The following is a 19,089-nucleotide window of genomic DNA, read 5'->3' as shown; positions in this document are numbered from 1 at the left end:
CCAAAAGTCGACAATCGCGTTGGAAAAGTTTGTGTTTACGTCACACATGGTCCCTGTGTCTGCTATCTGTAAGTATTATTTCGTCATTCTTTTAGTGTTTTTGGCCTTTTTTTCTTGCTTGTAACTAATTTCGTACTGTTTTGTCATTTTCTGTGTTCTGGGATAGCACAGAAAGGTGCTAAATTAGAGCATTGTTCAGATAATTGGACATTTTCTACTTTATTTATTTTCTGTAAGCTGTTTGTTGTTAGTTATTAAGTTTCGTGCACTTACCTTGTGCAGTTTAGGTGTTTTCGGGCCATTTTCTGTTGACAGTAGGCTGTTGTGGGCGTGGCAGTTTTGTCTTGTCTGTTGTATTTTTGCTTTTTTTAGTATTTAAATTGTCTGCCTTCTGATTCTTTTTGATCTCTTTCATCCCTGGTTATATTTAGTGCAATGTAGACATTCTGAATACTTAATGACAAAGTTAGTAAGGCAATTGGAGATTGAAGTTCATAAAAAAAAACATCAGTTGTCAGTATAAGTTGCATTTTTGTTGATAATGATCCCATAAAAAATTTGGTGGAACCAGGTTGAAATGTAAAGCTCGGTGAAAACATCTAAATAAAGGAAACTTGAAATTTGTGGCGTAAGAATACTGATTAATGTGTGAATAAAGTGTGCATTACAGACTATGCTACGGGAAATTTTGGACGAAGGAAGGTCGATATAGGAAAAATAAATGTTGGCACAGAATAAGACTTTCAGCTCTACTTTGTGCCTGTACTTTGTTCCTTCACTTATACTGCTCAAAGATATTTTAAAGTTCAGTCAAATTAATATAGATTTATTGACTTTAAAGGAATAGTGAGGCCAATCCTGATCTGAATGCCATTATTCAGTAACCACTGATAAGTAAAGTTTGCATTGTAAATTGCTGCATTACCTTGTTGCAATTGCCAGAATGGACTACAAACTTTGTTTCCAAATGGCAGAAGATATACATTTTTAAGGTTTTGATACTCAATTGCCTTTTTTCAATCATTTATGAATGTTAAATTAATTTTTCTAGACCATACAAAGCATTCTCAGATCATAACTGATCTCCCTTTTTGGTGACACTAGGTAAATAAAATCTCCCTTCTCCTAATATTGTATCAATAAAATTGCCAACTGTTGGGACCATTTAAATTGAACTTTTTCTTTATCAGTCCAAGTAATGATTTTGAAGTGTGTGACATGTTATCTTTGGCCCATATCAGTCTTTATTATTTTAGATAGTGTTTTAGATATGGTGCTGCTTTTCTATTTTTATACTGTAGGAGTTTGGCTGATTTCACCATCTGGAAAAGTATGGAATATTAAGATCAGGCCTTTCTGCCATTTCACCTAATAATGATCCTGCTGTTGATATTTCCTTGGTAATTGCTGAGTTTTGATTTCTTGTCAACTTGGAAGGCCATCCTTAGTTCTGTAAGTAGGCAGGTGCAACAGGTGAACTCGCACAGGGCCCACTTGGAAGGGGAGTCTAAAATGCATATATTTGTTTTATTATTTTCCCAAACCTAATTAATTAGGGGGCCTAATTGCAAATTCTTGCACATGGCACAGGAATGGCTAGTTACAGCACTGACCATGCTATTTGTTTTTTCTTTCTATATTACACATTAAGTTTAATATGATTGATACAACACAACAAGATCTTTTCAGTCGCTTTGCAATAGCTCTAGCAGAACTTCCAGCTTGATGTAGTGCTCTGATTTGCCACAATGAAAAGCAGTTTAGGTCTTAAGTAATTTTAACAATGGTTAGAGGTATCACAACAATTAATAATGAAATAAATTTAATTCTGTTTTTATTTGCAATAATGGAGTGCTGCTATCTCTTTATAATGATCAAATTATAGGTGATAGTGAATTTTCTTTTAATAAATTGCTCAAAAACATAACTGGCCTTATATTTTTGCAACACTATTATTTTTGATTGTAAATAGAATAAGTAATTCTTTTACATGTATGTATATTTCTGTCAGCAGTTTTTCGTTTACATGTGATAAAAATTTATTATTCCAAAAAGTTAAGGTTGCATTCAGGGACGGATCTAGGTTTTTCATATCCTAGGGTGTATTGAAGTCCAATGGTGCCCCATTTTTGTTAGATTAAGAATTGCCATTGCCTTATAAGGCAGGTTGGCCATTATTATTAGTTTCCTCTTAGCATTCAAATTCCGAGACAGTGGATTTAAAATTTCAACTTGACTAATAAAGTTACATTGATTACAATAAAACAAATAATACTTCTAATTATCATTATTATGATATTATTAATATTAACTATGTTTTACTATACGATAAGTGCACATTGTTAATGAAAAAGTATTAAAAATTTATGATAATTTAATTTTTGTCCCTATGTAGAACCACTCCTGGTTGCATTATATTTTTGCAATGCACCTTAATTCCATACACTAGAGTTGAGTGACTTTGTATCAGAACTACCAAGAACAGTTCCACACTGAGTATTGAAGTCATGTCATCTGCAGAAAATCTTTTAGAAGGGATGCTTGGAGAAAAATAATTACATCAATAAATTTTCATTTCATTGTTTAAGTTTTGCATTTTTCTCAGTGTCCTATGGTCGAGGGTGTAAGGTTACATTTCTGAATTGCTTTTATGATATAATTATCATTTACAATTTTTGGAACTTTATACTCAATCACAGGTAGAGGGAAGTGTCTATTTGACCTCTTGTGCAAAAGCCCATGGTTGAGAGAATTCCAGTTGAAATATGTTCTTCATTTTGTACTTTTATGAATAAGACATTCCATGGAATACTTTATCTGCATTTGAACTTAAACTAAATGAAAATATTCCACATGTTTTTAAGAATAATAAAATTAGTTTTGAGTATTTTAAAGATTTATATTTTTATTCAAGTTCATAATTATTTGTTTTTATTAATCACTAACACATATGTTCCATATTTCCTGGTCAAAAAGTAAGAAGACTAAACTTTAAAATTGAAACTATATTACAGGTTTGGTTATTTTAGCCATTATGTTGATCGCAAAAGGTCGAGGAGATCAAATCAGGATAAGAGTGGGACATTCAGGTTTTATGGTTGTCTATGTTTTCCTCAGGTCCCAGAGAATACGTATGAAAAATGTGGTGCAGATGGACCAAAACATTAATTAATAACAGAGAGAGAAACAAACATTTTATCTTCTATAAACAGTGGTAAACAAATGATCTGAAAACAGGGAGGACCAAATTTGATACGATTATGATACTTTTCATTGTTATATGTACAAAGCATTCAGGAAAGTAAAATGGGACATCTATATATATATATAAATGGACGTGTGTCTCTCTATATTTCACTTTTCAGCCAAAACTACACATTGCACATGAATGGTGTTTGTATGTGGTAGTAGCCCAAGTCTTTATTCGTGCACTATGGTGGTTGCATCTGGATAGCTATAAGGGTGTGGGAGATATGGGCTTGAAAGTGGTTGAAACTGGAATATTTTCTATTTCGATTTTAAAAATTTTCGAATTCGAATTTGTATTCGAATTTGTTCGATTATAGAACGATTGTAAACATTCCAGAAAATTGATCAAATTGAAAATAGTTCGTTTGACTGGACGTAAAAATTCTCTAATTAGTCTGGAAACGGGGTACCTAATTTTTGCATTCTGTGAAAACGGGTAAGATTGACTATAATGTAATTATTTTAATCTTCACTATCGTTACTTTTTGCCCAGCGAAGCGGGTTCTTGCAGCTAGTTATTTTATAAATATTATATTTTGAAATCATTAAGCTTGTATTAATTAATATAGTCAGGTCTCTTTTTATGCAGTTTATATTTCATCCAAATTTGGGATTTTCCCTTTGAATATACATATGTGGATTAAAATTTAAAAAGATATTTTATTGCACATAGTTTGATACATTCTCATGTGCAGTATTTGCTGATAAAAGATTTGCATGTATTTGTGTTTTTTTTGCAGACTCCCAGCAATTCACACTGGGGTGGTCTGTGCAAAACATGAATACATGTAAATTTTAACCAGGATCACACGTAACAGTAATAAGCAGCACATTTTGACTTTTGCATTGTAATATAAACGGTGAGTGTTGAGAAGTTAAGTTTTGCATGTAAAGTGGATTTTGTTTTTTCATTATCATAAGTCTAAATTTTTCTAATTTATTTTCTAAGAGTTTTATTTGGCCCAATGGAGAAAAAGAAACAGCGAAGATAAGCAATGTCTTTGAAAATGAAAATCTCAATTTTAGATCATTTAGCAAAAGGAGAAGACTCTACGGCAATTGAGAAACATTTTAATTTTGGAAAATTTATTATACTGTAAGAGAAATGAAAAAGAATGACGTCACAGTAAGAAAATCTGTCATTTCTAGATTTCTAGCACTAAACTAAGTGCCATATTATCATTGTATGTCTGAACTTCATGTCACATGATACCTGATTGACTAATTATATATTATTAAATACTAATACCTATTATTAATATGTTAAAATGAGCTATTACTTTATAAATACTCAATATTTTTAAATGAGACCTACAAAAAGGACCACATAAGAGGTGGTCAGTTCTGGAAAGAGTTATTAATCATATGCAGACTCCTAGATGTTTTGGTAGCTTGGTGTCATTATTCTCTCTTGTTTTAAATCTATGTGAAAAAGTGACAAAATGCCTACTGCATAAGTTCAAAATGATCTAATGAATTTAATCAGAATTTAAGTAGACTATAATATTCTTGGTGGACACTAAATAATTTCAATTTTATCCAAATTGGTACGTTGATCTTGGAGAATTTTGCAGATGTATGTTGAGGTAGTATGAACTTTGTAGAGCTTGGAAGAGATCTTACAAACAAACTTGAGAAACTTATTATTAGATATATTTCATAATAAATAAAAGATGGTATGCAGGGAATATATTTCATTAAAAACAGTTTAATTTTATTCTTAAAAGAAAATATCAAATGTTGACTCTACGTAGAATATAATTATTTTGAATTACAAATAACCTGAAAGCTGAAGTCAATGCAAACAAGTTAAGGAGTGAAATCATACGTTTCGAATCACACATACATATTCATATTGTATCACAATTCTTTACGTTTTCAGTTAAGTGAATGCATCACATACACGACACACCTTTGAATACTTACCCAGCATCATCTGTGAAAGATTCCAAGCTTTGATGTTTTAAATTGGAATGTTAGTCTATGTGATGATGTGCCTTCTACAGGTTTTAAATTTTGAAAATTATGTGATGACCAGGATTTCTGTGACCATGTATTTTCTAACTTTGGAGTACGTGATGGTTTATATTGTGACTTGACATTTCTAACAAAGGCAGGCCTATCAAGGGACTCAAAAATATTTAAAAGAAAGATGTTGCTGGAAAAGTGCTCAAACGTGTGTTTTTTAATGGAATTTAAACTCTCTTTCTGCTTTGATTCTATTAAACTTAAAGTGAATGAATTTCTGTAATAGAACGATTAAGATAAAACGTTATTATTTTTAACAAATTTATTAAATAAAAGGAATTTTTATTTTACTTGCAATATTTTTTAAGCAATCTTGTATAAAATTTAGCTTTTCTATTAATGTAATGTAATTTTTTTTTATCATTTCAGTTAAATAATTATGGAAAATCAGTATCAAGGAGTAACAGAGAGTTCTAATATTTGGAATAATTCTGGTTGTAATAGTGAAGGTAAGATGATTAATAATATTTATTAGATTAGAAGAGTAGTTAAACATATAAATACAATTATAATTATATAAATAGAAATGTTAGTTTGATAACATCAGTTTTTATTTTGAGAAATAACCAGTTCAAATTTGTAAAAACTATAATAAATGTTGAACTTATTAATAAAATGATTTTATAACTTTTTTCATGAAGCTATTTATTATTTAAACTTTAGCATTAATTTTTTCCAAAAAAAAAAAAAAAAATACACTGTAAAAATACAAAGTGTTACAGACTATACGAATACGAATTCTTGTAAACAATTGTAAATTATAAAATAACGATGCAAGTTGTAAAATAACAATTTTTACGATGGAATCCATATTCAAGGAACTTTTTACCTGATTTACATAAATGTAGGCGGGGAAAGTAGCCTGAAAAGAAAGGTTGACTCTGCTGTGTGAAATGGTGATGTATATCTAAATGTAATTTATAAATTCATAGATTAGATGATATTTGAAATTGTAAGCATTTCTATTTCATTTAGAAGTGTTCTCTGTAGTATATAAGTAATTTTGTTGATCACTTCTTAGTTGAATTTTCTTATTGTATATCACTCTGAAGAAGTTATAACAAGTTTTTCAAGTTTATCAAACATTGCAAAGCTTGATACATATATAGAAACATAACCAAATGATTACCTTAAATAATTGGGCTATAACTCCACTAAGTGTTGGTGCCTAACATCTACCTATAGTAGCAAATTATTTAGTATTAATCATTAAATTAGTGGAGTTATAGCATGATTGTTAGATTATGTTTCTAACAATTTATTCTTGGGGAAAACTAATCATTTAGGACAGTGATTAACAAACTTTTTTGAGCCACTGCCCCCCTAGTTCCATAAACTTACATTTAACACCTCATCCCATTTTCTCACCTGTTAGAAAGGCTTGGAAGTATTCTTAGAAAAGCTTTTCTACCAACCTCACCCTTTGTGTTCTTACTGTACATTGTTGTCATCATCTAGAAACCATTAAATGTTTCTTATTACCCATTCTAACAGAGAAAAGATAAAGATTGTCAGTGATCCAAACCATTGCCTATGGTTTCTGTTTGGTCTTACCCCCAATGCCCCCACTGTCCCATTGCTTCTTTTTACCCCCTCAGATTAACTCATCACTCCATGGGACAGTAGCAGCCACTTTAGGAAGTACTAATTTAGGATATATTAAATCAATTGCTGATAGACAGACTACATGTGTCTGCAATTGTGCCATGTAATATTGAATTTTATTATTTAAGAATAATTCTATAATATTAATCTTTTATACAATACCTCAAACATTTTTCCAAAATTACTTTAATTATAATTAGAAGCAGAAATATATTTTTAAAAATGCTACCATGATTCTAAATTTCTAATTGATGATTCACAAATTTTGTGATTTCTTAATTGAGAATAACAGAGTTGAAGAGGAATTTGACTTTCTGTCTGGTGACTGGAGCTCAGTTTGCATGATACAATAATAAATATATATTATAGTATATATTTTTCACGTATGTAACCAGGAGTGGTGTTTCACACACTAACGCTCTTCTGCCCCTTGTTCTCTGCTTGCTGCCATTAGACTAAATTTAAAGATTTAAAGTAAACAACATAAGTACACATCACAAGCAATTGACAACTAGATGAAACCCAAAACAGATGCAGCAGACAAGTACTACACCATGTGAACAGTCATGAGATAAAGAATAAAATATAAAATTTAACTTTTTTCAAACATTTCTAATGTATTACTAGTTTTTATATGATATATTATAAGCTGGTATACTGGTATGGCAGCTTCGTGTACAACGATATGTTGCTAGTGAGCTTGGGCTTTTGTTTTTTTTTTTACAGTAGTCTACCTAGGATATGTTAATTCTATTCAAGCTATTAGCAATGCAGATAACTCACACCCAGAAATTTTTTGGTAACCTATGTGATTTTTATATACATAATAAGCCAAACAACCAACAATTACCGGGTTTTATCAGGATTATTTTAAATTTAGAAAATTCTGAAAGAAAAGAATTGGCTCGGAGCGGGACTCGAACCCGCAGCTGTTGCTTACTGTGTGGATGCATTGCTAGTTACACTACCCAAGCCTCCAGTCTGATCTTTTATTCAATGATTCATTTCTTTTTGCAGAATTTTCTAAATTATTTAATTTAATTATAATTATTAAATCTAATAAAAGATGCCACTTAATGCCTTTCTCTAGTGACAAAGGATTTAGTAATTAATTTAAAATAATGCAATATAATACCTTTATATAATCTGGTAATTGTTGGCTTATTATATATGTACTGTACTGTAGATTGGGCTTGTAGATAGTGTTTTATATATGACTTTTATATAGTTTCCATTGATAATACTACTAATATGATGATATGCTTTTAGAAATTGTAAACAAATTTCAGCACAGGAAAGTAAAAATTCAGTAAAATAATTTCTCTTAAGCTATTTTTTCATTAATAAAGTCAAATAATTTCATTTATTGACATTCGTATTTAAATTAGTTACAATTAATGCAAATATGAATGGGAATGATTCCTATAAATAATTTATTGAAAAATTGAAAAATAATAGGTTTGAAACAAAATTATTTATTGTAATTATTTCTATCAACTAATATGCTTTTGTAAATATGTGTTGATGGATGAAAATTGTTTTCACTGTTTGTTTAGTTTTAGTTTTTGTAATTCTATCTCTTACTAAGAGGGCCTCTTATAGTTAGCCCACAATGGGGCTGCCAGGTGGTGAAGGACGGGAATCAATATATCTAGATGGACCACCACCTGAAAAATTCCTGGGGTTTTTTGACCAATCTGCATTTGATGGTAGGCTGCCACCTTGACCGCACAGCCATCTGCTGTCTTTCACTGTTTAAAGATATTTTTGTAGTTTTGTTTTCATGATCATTGCTGTTTAACATTTACAAGAGTCAGCTGTTTTAAATTATCTTACTCTTACTTCTCATTATGTTATTACCTATAAAAACAATTCCAATCTTTAAACTAAACTGTGATTTTCCTTTAGAAGTTATTGTCTTAGGTTTTCTATCATAGATCATGATTTTTTGCACTTTCATTTCTTGGCATTAAGAGGGTGTTTATTTCAACCCCACTGCAAGTTCTGCCAGGTTCAATATATTCAGGACAGACCAAAATCCTGGGGTGTTTTTATGATCCAGATACAATCCTAGGTCCTCAGAGCAAACAGACTAATGCTTAACTGTCTTGACCATCCAGCTGGCTGTGTATTGTGATTATGCAGTGGCAGATTGCTGTGTTTTGGTTTGTAACCACAAATTAAGTATATAATAAAAGCATATAATTTTATGTTAATGAATTTTCTGCCAAATTATAAAAATAAATTTTATGTAATTCTTTTAATTGTTTGTTTACAACTTACTTAAGTAACAAATTTCTTAAACTTCAAATTAGATTATAAGAAAGAAGAAACAGACAGGAATTATGATGCTAAATATCTTATTAAATCAGAATGTCGAGTTGTTTTGAAGAGATTGAATATTAAAGTAGAGATTGAAGATGGTAAAGAAGTTATTCTCCTTCCAGATGAATACAAACACTTAAATGTAAGTAATATAAATTTTGAAATATTTTACACTATAAGAAATATTTTCATATTAGTTTGTTCAGTTATTGAAAAAGTATGTAAATATAATCAGTTTTATAAAATTATTTCCAAAATTTAGATCTATTTTGTATTAAATGGGAATTGTAAAAACCGCATTTATACATTCAAGGTGTATCAGGAGGAAAGTAAATATTTTGGGAGACAATTTACTATAAGAAGAGTAAAATGATCAAGAGCATCCTTGTCTGGAAATTAATGGTTCTGGGAAAAATGCACAAATGTCAATAGTTGTACTGAGATCCAGATCCTACTCTGTAGAGTATGTTGAGTTGTACATGTGATTGGATGAAGCATGAGGTGTACCTAAGAAGATTCAGTTCATCTCGTGATCTGCTTATTGTTCTGATGACAAATGCTGTTTCAGTTATCAAAGATAATATAGACACACTTGATATACACAGTTACTGTGACTCTCTGAACATCAATGCTTGGGGGGTGGCCAGTTTGAGTAGTATCTCTGATGTCACCACTCCATTCTTAACCTTTCAGCAGTGGGTTAGTCACATATGGTGCTATCCCAATGTAGTGGAGAATAAATGTGGGAAATTTTTAAAGTATTTTCACACGTTTTTTCTTATTACCGTTTCGGAAAAAGATTTTGTAAACAGTTATGTCTAGTAAAGAAAAGACCTTTTTTTATTGTTACATAATTCCTTTTTTATGTGAATTTTTTTGCGGTAGTTTTTGGTGATATCCGCAAAAGAATATGGCTGTCATTTACCAGTGCCACACGATCGCCCTTCACGGATATATTTTTTCAGTCACTGCTGAGTGGTTAATGGATCTTAATCAGGTTCAATGGACTGTAAATTCAATTGTAAGTGCTACATTAAGAGATGATGTATGAAGTTGGGAAACATTCATACACCTACATACTTCTTAAGATTAGTAAAACTCATGCAGTTCTTTTATGTACTATTAGCATGAATTTATCTCTCAGTATTTGATTTTTCTCCTAATAAACCTGTGTTTCAGTTTTTCTCTGTTTCTGCATTTCAATAGTTATGCTTCCTTCTGCTATTTTTGCACACAATAAGTCTGGAAAAAACATGCTAAGCGAGTCTTTATTCTTGGCTTATTGTGTGCTTGATCAAGCTTGCAATGGATAAATTGAAATATTTTTTATATTTGGTTTATTAGTATATTTTACTAAATTATTTGTAAATTTATTAACAGTTTCAAATATATTGCTTTGTATTGTTTATTTATTATTTAGCTTATCAAGAAGATTAATTTCTTCATTCCCAACAAAACATTTAACAGAAATAAAGTGAACGTCCAAAGTAAGCAAATTTTTATTTGGTAAATGCTTTTCTAAATATTAGAGTTATAGTATTATTGGTTTCCATTAATGTTACTGACTAAAGTGATGACAGCATTATGATAACATTATCAATACTGCACTTAATGTTTGATTTTAGAGATGGTAACAAAAATAGCAATGGATCATATCTATCTTTTTCGATTTACTTTTGTTTTAATGTAGACATACACACATGTCCTCATACTCATAATCCAGAAAGGGTGAGCAGCAGCCAGAAGGAGACTACAATCTTATAAACTATCAATTCAGCAACTTTCTCCACATATTCTGTCCAGACACACCACCTTTGCTTCATACATACTCACGACTCTTCTAGCACACATCCTCACATTCTTTCAGATACTCATCCACTTGTTCCAACCAACATTTTCTCAGCTTACTCCTACTCTGCTTCCCATCCACCTTTCTTATGTATACTCTCTTAGTTAGTTAATAGTTTTTTTTTCATTTGCTTGTTTTAATACATTTAGAACACTACTAGCACTGGAAAGAGTTGATTTTGAAAGGTTCTACCTTGGAAGGTCCTAGAAGGGGACTGAAAAACATCAGTAATGTAACAGTTTTCAAACCATGTTTAAAACACGTTAATGTTTGTAAATTTTATTTATGCCCAAGAATTATTTTCAGACAATTTTGTAATGACTGGGAAGAAAAATAAATGATGGATGCAATCTTACACCCCATCAAACACTTGCCCTCCGCCATAAATCGATGATATAATTCTTGAATAGTCCTAATTTTAGAAAATAGCATGTATTATTTCTGGAAGAATCAACACATTAAGCTACTGCCTTATTTTTACAGGAAAATTAACAAACACTTACAACTGTATAAGTTATAATTATACTGTAATATACTTAAATTTGAATATTGAAACATCAGTCCATGCGTGACAATGTGCATTTCTGCTACTTTAAGTCGTATGAATGTGCAATGGTAGAAGCTTCTACTTTTAACAAGGATATCTGTTATAAAAGTGATTTGGGTGTAAAAGAGAAAAATGGATGTAAAATGTAAATTAATTTATGTAAAATGTAATTTATCATATTTCTGTTAGGGTTTTTGAATGACAAATATTCCATTTTATTGTATATTAGTTTTATTTATTTTTCATAAAGAAGATTAATAGAAATAATGATATACAGGTAGAATTTCTATTTAATATTAATTAAATTTATGTATCAGTGTGTGTATGTGCTCATCTTGGACAGCACAATATCAAAAATACATGGCGCACAACTTTTAAGTTATAAATTCTTTTTAACATATGTTCATTGAGCACTTAATAAGCACTGGACTCTGAAACCAATAAGCAAAATCTGTATACAGATGTTAAGGATGCAGAAAGATTTTTAAACAAAATTTAGTTCAAAAACTTCCACTAAAAGTAGTTTATAGGAAAATACACAAAGCAAACACAATGAAAATGCAGTTATTTGTTCTTCAAGGGACATGGTTTTTATTATTGTAAGAGATATTACTGTCTTACAGAGGTTGTTTGCAATGTATTTTTGATATTATTATGTGGTATATTAGCACTCGTGTATTACTAATACATAAATTTAATTGAGATTAAATAGAAATTAAATTTATAGACCATATAGTACATTTATGGTTATAGTTGGGTAGGTATACTTTTTGTCTATTGTCTGAGAGGTGTTTTGTTATCTTTGCCCTGCAGATGGTCAAATGTCTCACTACTGACTCTTGCCATTAAAGCTTGATTTGTGCTACCAAGCCATTTACAATTCACTCAAATATCAATTGTGTGCAATACACTAGACCAAAACTTGTAAATAAGTACATCGGACACAATTAATGAATGGATTCCGAACAGTGCATGAGCAAACTGTGAATGACCTGGTAGGCATGGATTGGACCTAAAGTTAGTCAAAACATATTTCTAAGTTAATGATGGTGATTGTTATAGTCTGGGTTATGCATTACATCAAATTTGATTATGTGACAAGTTTACTTGTTAGGCAAATGAAGAATTAAACATTTTCGAGGGTGTCTTCTTCTCTTTTTAGTTGAATAGAGTCTGCAAAACTGAAAAGTATCTGATATACCATAATTATGACATATCAAACTCATTATTGAATTTAAATTTTATGTGTATAAAATCTGTATCACAATTACAAAAGCAAGCAAAACCTATTCCAAACTATAATAATGTGTAAATACATTCTAGCCATATGCTATTGTAACGATTGCTCTGATTGGGTGATTACTAGACTCAATTGAATCGGTAGGACTGCTACTAGACACTCATGCACCTTATTGCATTCGGACTGTATCTTATGTTTATTGCAATATGAATAATTTCATTATGTTGTTTTTTTAAATTTCAGTTAACAAGGATGAACAGAATAAGGAACATCGCATTTCAAAAAGAACAAAGAGTTATAAAGATGAGACCAACAGGAAGAGGTTTCGTTTTTCAGTTAAAAACTTCAATAAAATACAATGGAATATTAAAAAGAAGTACTTCAAGATATTGTGTGCATTTCATTCTAAAGAAAAGTTCGCATGTAATTTATGTACACAGCCTTTCACAAATTACAAAGTATTAAGAGCTCATCTGTTCTTTCATATTGGAAACAAACCATTTCAATGCACAACCTGCAATCAGATGTTTTACTGGGAATTTGTTTTACGAAGACACAAGAAAGAACACTACAATAAAATGCAAATGTTACAAAAGTCATTAGAAGCCAGAAACACAAAAATATTTGAGTTGGCAACGTCATCAAAATTTCTTCTAGAACCTGTTGAGCAATGGAAGCCCTTTGAATGTGAGATTTGTGGTAAGCGTGTTATGTCACTGAGCCGATTAGAGAAGCACTATAAAACACATTCATCTTATATTTGTAGCATATGTAAAAGAGAATTTAAACAGATATCTCATTTGAGAAATCATCTGGTAGCGCATAGTGAAGATCGCCCGTTCAAATGCAACATTTGTAATAAGGGTTTTAAAACGAAAAAAAATTTAAAGGGTCATGCTGAAACTCATAGCAATGAACATAAATATTTCTGTAATTTATGTAATAGGGGTTTTAAAACAAAAAAGGGTTTTAAAACTCATATTGAGGCTCATGGTGACGAATATAAGTATTCTTGTGATATATGTGGCAGGAGTTTTAAAACGAAACCCTGTTTGGCAAATCATAAACTCATTCACAACGATAGAAGTTATTTTTGTGAGGTATGTAATACAAGTTTTAAAACGCGGCGGGGTTTAAAGACTCATGTTGAAATACACAGTGACGAATATAATTATACTTGTCAGATCTGTGACAGGAGTTTCAAAACAAAGAGCTGTTTATATGTTCATAAGTTAGTACATACCGAAGAACGTAAGCATTTTTGTGAAATATGTGGTCAAACTTTTAAACATAAAAGTGCTTTAGTAAGACATCGCCTTGTTCAACATAAAGTGTAGGCAAGTAAAAAGATTTTGTCGAAAACTATTTGAAAACTAAACTTATATTGAGAAGTTTACTTTATAAAAAGGAATCGAAAAATTAACACAAGTTAAATTGATTACCAGAAAACACGCCTTGACGTCAGACTACTTTATTGTGAGATATGTAATATACATTCTACACTAAAAAACTTCATCAAAACTACCTATGATGAGTACAGTTTTCCTTATATTTATGAATCATAGTAGGGTATTTATCTTACAACTGTCTTCTTAAGGCATCAAGGTATTCATATGACCAAACATTGTTGCAACTAATGTAAAAACAAATTTTCAAACAAAATAGACTGACTAAAATAAAATTGCATGATAACATTTAAAATGTTCTTGTTTAAAACTGCACACCAAGCAATTTACCTGATTAGTATATTAGAAGCAACAGACTTATAGAAGAACTGAAGATATATCTGTTGTTACATTTGTAAAACAACAATACTTTTCCTTCCACAGGAGGAATATATCAATGCAAAATTTGCAAAAGGCCATTTAGGAGTGTGTTATAAATAGTTATATGCGGATAAATACCGATTCAAGCGTTAAGAATTTGATAAATTCTGTTCGCATATTAATTTAAAACTTCAATACAAGGTCATGTTTTACAATAGGATTTTTCTTGTGAAATGCGTGAAACAATTTAAACAAAACATTATTAAATTATAACTATTCGGACTTACTTCAATGTGGTAAATATAGAAGATATGCATGAAAACGTAACAGTGTTTAAAATAAAGAAGCACATCATTGAAGATTTACTTTATTACTTTTTTGAATGGCATTTCGTTTCAAATACAATTGGGGAATTTTTGTTTCTAAATATAGGAAAATCCTCAGAGAGATAAAAGATTGTTGTTTCTTTTCGAAATTTTTACCAGGACATCGTGCGACTTTGTCCTATCGCGAAAGAATCGAGGCAGAACCGGAAAGCAAGAGGCGATTTTTGCATCTGGACACGAAAGATCAGGTGTTTGAATGGCGCGTTATATCTTGATGGACGCCCAGGCAAATAAGAATTAGCAGGCACAATATACCGTGTTGACTTTAGACATTTTCCTAAAGGGAAATATATTCTTATAAAAGATTGGTTTGGGGCCTCAGGCAATTGTTGTTTTTGCCCGTATGATAACGCAGCATTGAATTGTTAAATTTTGCTATATGGAAGAGACGATCCTTGCACTTACATGAAGAAGTGATCTAAGAACTGCAGAAACAAAGCAATTAATGTCGATTGCTTTGTTTCTTGTGCTTTTCTCATGCTTATTTCTTATTAGGCTTGCAAAATGCTCTTTTTTTATTTTGTATTTGTTTTTCCCCTACCGCTTAGCGAAATGCTAAGCGCGCTCAATTGCGTCAAGGAGCATCAACATTTTCATTTTGACCTCACTGTATCTCGAAAACGATGTCAATACCTCCACTTCTTATTTAATTTATATATATATATTTCTCATCACAATTAATAGAAAACAGCAAAGTTTAATCAAAATAACGCAATTAACTTTTGAGAATAAATGCAGTTCTATACATCACGTAGAAGAGATTTCGCTGACGTTCCGCCTGAAAAATGAATTGTAAAAATAACTTGTATCAAAATTTAAATGTATTCAGTTATTTTGATGATAAATCATAAATACGTTTGTAAAATTAATTTTTTTAATAAAATAAACTGTTTAGACATTTCAGAATTGTTCATATCTTCGTCATTGCCGTGTTTCAGTATTAAACTTTTAAAAAATTATTAGCAAGGAAATTAGAAAGTAAATTTTCTATTACATTTTTACAAAGATTTCTTTACGCATTTAATATTCGAAAGTAAACAATGCAATAGAACTAACGCGTCGATGTATCTTGTTTAGTAAGGAAAAATCGTACTGCACATTGTGCAACCATCTACCTTATTATTAGAGTGGACAAGGCCATTACTGAAGAGGACCCGTAAATAATCTAGATTAGTTATTTTTTCGAGTCGACATGTCTGTAAACGCCGAGTCTATTACAAATGGAACAGTCGACTTCCCCTATACAGACTAAGGGTGTTGTGTTTTTAAGATGTACTGTACTTTCTATAGCTTGTTTTTATAGTTTGTATGCCAAAGCGAACTCTTCCCTTTTTTTCGATTTGTGTGTATGTGTATTGATTGATTGGTTTTAGATGAAACTGGCACGCAACAATAGGGCGATCTGCCAATCGGGGAATGTGCCTACCTGAGGTCTTTTAATTAAGGGAAACTGGCTTCAATTCGGGCTTTATCGACTTGACGTAAACCCGGAAAACTTCACGGAGCACTAAGCGCGAACCCGGTACAAGAACCAGTATTTAGAGGGATCGAATCCGCGTGGCCACTGGGTGTATATTTGTATGGGTGTAATTTGGGAACGACCCACTGGTGGATTCTATCTGGAAAGTTTTTTGCAGGAGTCTCGACCAGGATAATGGACTAATATAAGTAGATTTCTGTCGGCCAATTAAGATGATGTGTGTTTATGCACTCGAAAGTTTTCAAGATAAATTGTTATATCCGTTTTTAATTCTCACCATAAATTTTAGTACAACTTATAGAGAAATTTTACATAAAAATATTCGATACCCATTGGTATTTTTTCTCATTATAAAAAGAATCGGTGTGACATTTTAAAAATCGAAAAGGTTGAATCGGAATATTTGTGATATGTTATACCTTTTTTTTGTGGCGTGCGTTGTGTATGAAACATTATCTTATCAACAGAAAACACAAAGCATCATTGGACAATTACACATGCGCGCACAGAACTCCTAGTGTGAAAGACCGGATGAGATGGAAATTTTAATTAACCAGAGCAAAATATATTAAATTAGTTAAGAATAACGTTTAGATTTCACATATTATATAAAGAAACTTTTTCCCAACACTTAATAAGAAATAGAAGGATGTGATCGCATCTTTCCCCGGAACTACTTCCGTTCCAAAGGTGACATCTTCCGAATGTATGTGTCACCCGGAACTTTCATCCGAAATCCATCTATTGGTCAAAAAACTTGACATTGCTTAAAGAAGGCATCGAAATAAAAAACGATCATCGGAACCGACAACGAGAGTTCGCCGACCTCCTCATTTTTGTGTGTGTTCCATCGCCGGTCCCTTCGACCGCTCTTCGCCGTAGACGCCTTAGAAACGAACATTTGATCGTGAACTGTATCATCAAGCAGCCTAATTCTACCCAATCCAAGAAACCTCTCCACTCCGTCATCCGGACGTCTGTGACCTCAGGACTTCGATCAAGCCGATTCGACCGATCAAGGTATTTAGCATCGCGCGTAATAATGTAAACTCTTTCTCCGCTAAGACCCCGTTAACTTAGTAGAAAGTACAATTATGTTACGCCAACCATGTAAAAAAACAATCAAATTTTTCTTATTTCCATCTGGATAAATTTCATACCTTTATACTGTCACCCTAAAGTTACAAGATGAAGATTTGACACCTGGAAATTTTTTCTTACAGTGGAAAACTTTGATGCATCAGCTCAACAAAACTGGAGGAACTATTACTAATGCGATTTTATCTTCAATGAGAAAAAGAGAGATTCAGTTGTTAGACAATAAAATCTTGTTAGCTGCTATTTACGTTGATCCAACAAATCGAATTTTACTAAATGACAATGAAATTGCCTCACGGAAAGAAAAGCTTCGCGAAATTGCTTTTAGCTTGAAAAAGGTTGCATTGTAAGGTTGCAAAAAAGTATGACCGTTTATCAAAATTGAACGTGGAAGAAGCTATTTCAATTTATCCAGAAATTAATCGCGATGAAGCTAGATCTGTCACAGCAATGCCCCAACACAAGTAAGTGTGGAAAGATTATTTTCAACTTCGAAAATAAAGCTGATTTAAGGGCATCTCTGAAGGAATATTTAATTGAATCTACATTATTTTGTTTCTTAGAACCATTTTATAAAATTCAAAATTATAAATGTAGTTTAGTTTTTTTTTTTATTTAAATTAAAATAGAAAATAAATTTTCTTATTAATTTTTAAAAATGTTTTGTAGTTTGTTATAATTTGTTTATTTTAAATACAAAATACAGCAATTTAATTTATTAAATTTTTAGTTTTCGGTGTAGTATTTGTGTTTAGTAGTTAAATTATTTTCACCCAATTGAACTTGAATATTTTTAAATCATTCTTTTATTATCTCTGCTCTAAATAAGTACAAGTAACCCCCCGTATAACACGGCACTTCTATAGCACGGGTTCACTATAACACGGTTCGGGAATTGGGTAAAACCCACGTACAACATGAAATGTAATAAAGGGTGCGTTCTTTTATACTTCCGCGTAACTCCACGCGAGCATTCTAATTGTTTTCATGGCTACTTTGAATGCTCTTTCAACAATAATCCATTTAATGGTTAAATTTTACAATTGGGACCCTTCTTNAAAAGGTTGAATCGGAATATTTGTGATATGTTATACCTTTTTTTTGTGGCGTGCGTTGTGTATGAAACATTATCTTATCAACAGAAAACACAAAGCATCATTGGACAATTACACATGCGCGCACAGAACTCCTAGTGTGAAAGACCGGATGAAATGGAAATTTTAATTAACCACAACAAAATATATCAAATAAATTCAGAATAACGCTTTAATTTCACATATTATATAAAGAAAAATTTTCCCAACACTTAATAAAAAATGGAAAGATGTGATCGCATCTTTCCCCGGAACAACTTCCGTTCCAAAGATAACATCTTCCGAATGTATGTGTCACCCGGAACTTTTATCCGAAATCCATCTATTGGTCAAAAAACTTGACATTGCCTAAAGAAGGCATCGAAATAAAAAACGATCATCGGAACCGACAACGAAAGTTCTCTGTCCTCCTTCTCTAGGTG

At 31.3% G+C, this 19,089-nt stretch overlaps 1 protein-coding gene and 1 long non-coding RNA gene across 2 annotated transcripts in view; both read left to right on the top strand.

Annotated features, from left to right (window-relative positions):
* The window catches only part of LOC111637857 (zinc finger protein 729-like), a 117,848-nt gene extending 101,964 nt beyond the window's left edge, over window positions 1-15,884 (top strand). The window contains exons 12-15 of the mRNA XM_023383441.1: window positions 5,651-5,726; window positions 9,198-9,349; window positions 10,628-10,694; window positions 13,087-15,884. Coding sequence (XP_023239209.1) covers window positions 5,651-5,726; window positions 9,198-9,349; window positions 10,628-10,694; window positions 13,087-14,180 — 1,389 coding nt within the window. The 3' untranslated portion in view covers window positions 14,181-15,884. The remainder of the gene's footprint in view (window positions 1-5,650; window positions 5,727-9,197; window positions 9,350-10,627; window positions 10,695-13,086) is intronic.
* On the top strand, window positions 2-4,320 carry LOC111637864. The gene is made up of 3 exons (XR_002758747.1): window positions 2-68; window positions 3,990-4,109; window positions 4,199-4,320. It is a non-coding gene; the product is annotated as an uncharacterized LOC111637864 (long non-coding RNA).
* Window positions 15,885-19,089: the final 3,205 nt, after the last annotated feature.

The sequence above is a fragment of the Centruroides sculpturatus genome, unplaced genomic scaffold (assembly GCF_000671375.1).
Source record: "Centruroides sculpturatus isolate CEXI.00-Female unplaced genomic scaffold, Cexi_2.0 scaffold1050, whole genome shotgun sequence".
Classification (NCBI taxonomy): domain Eukaryota; kingdom Metazoa; phylum Arthropoda; class Arachnida; order Scorpiones; family Buthidae; genus Centruroides; species Centruroides sculpturatus.
The sequence above is the reverse complement of the archived record's forward strand: the minus strand, read 5'-3'. Positions and strand labels throughout refer to the sequence as shown.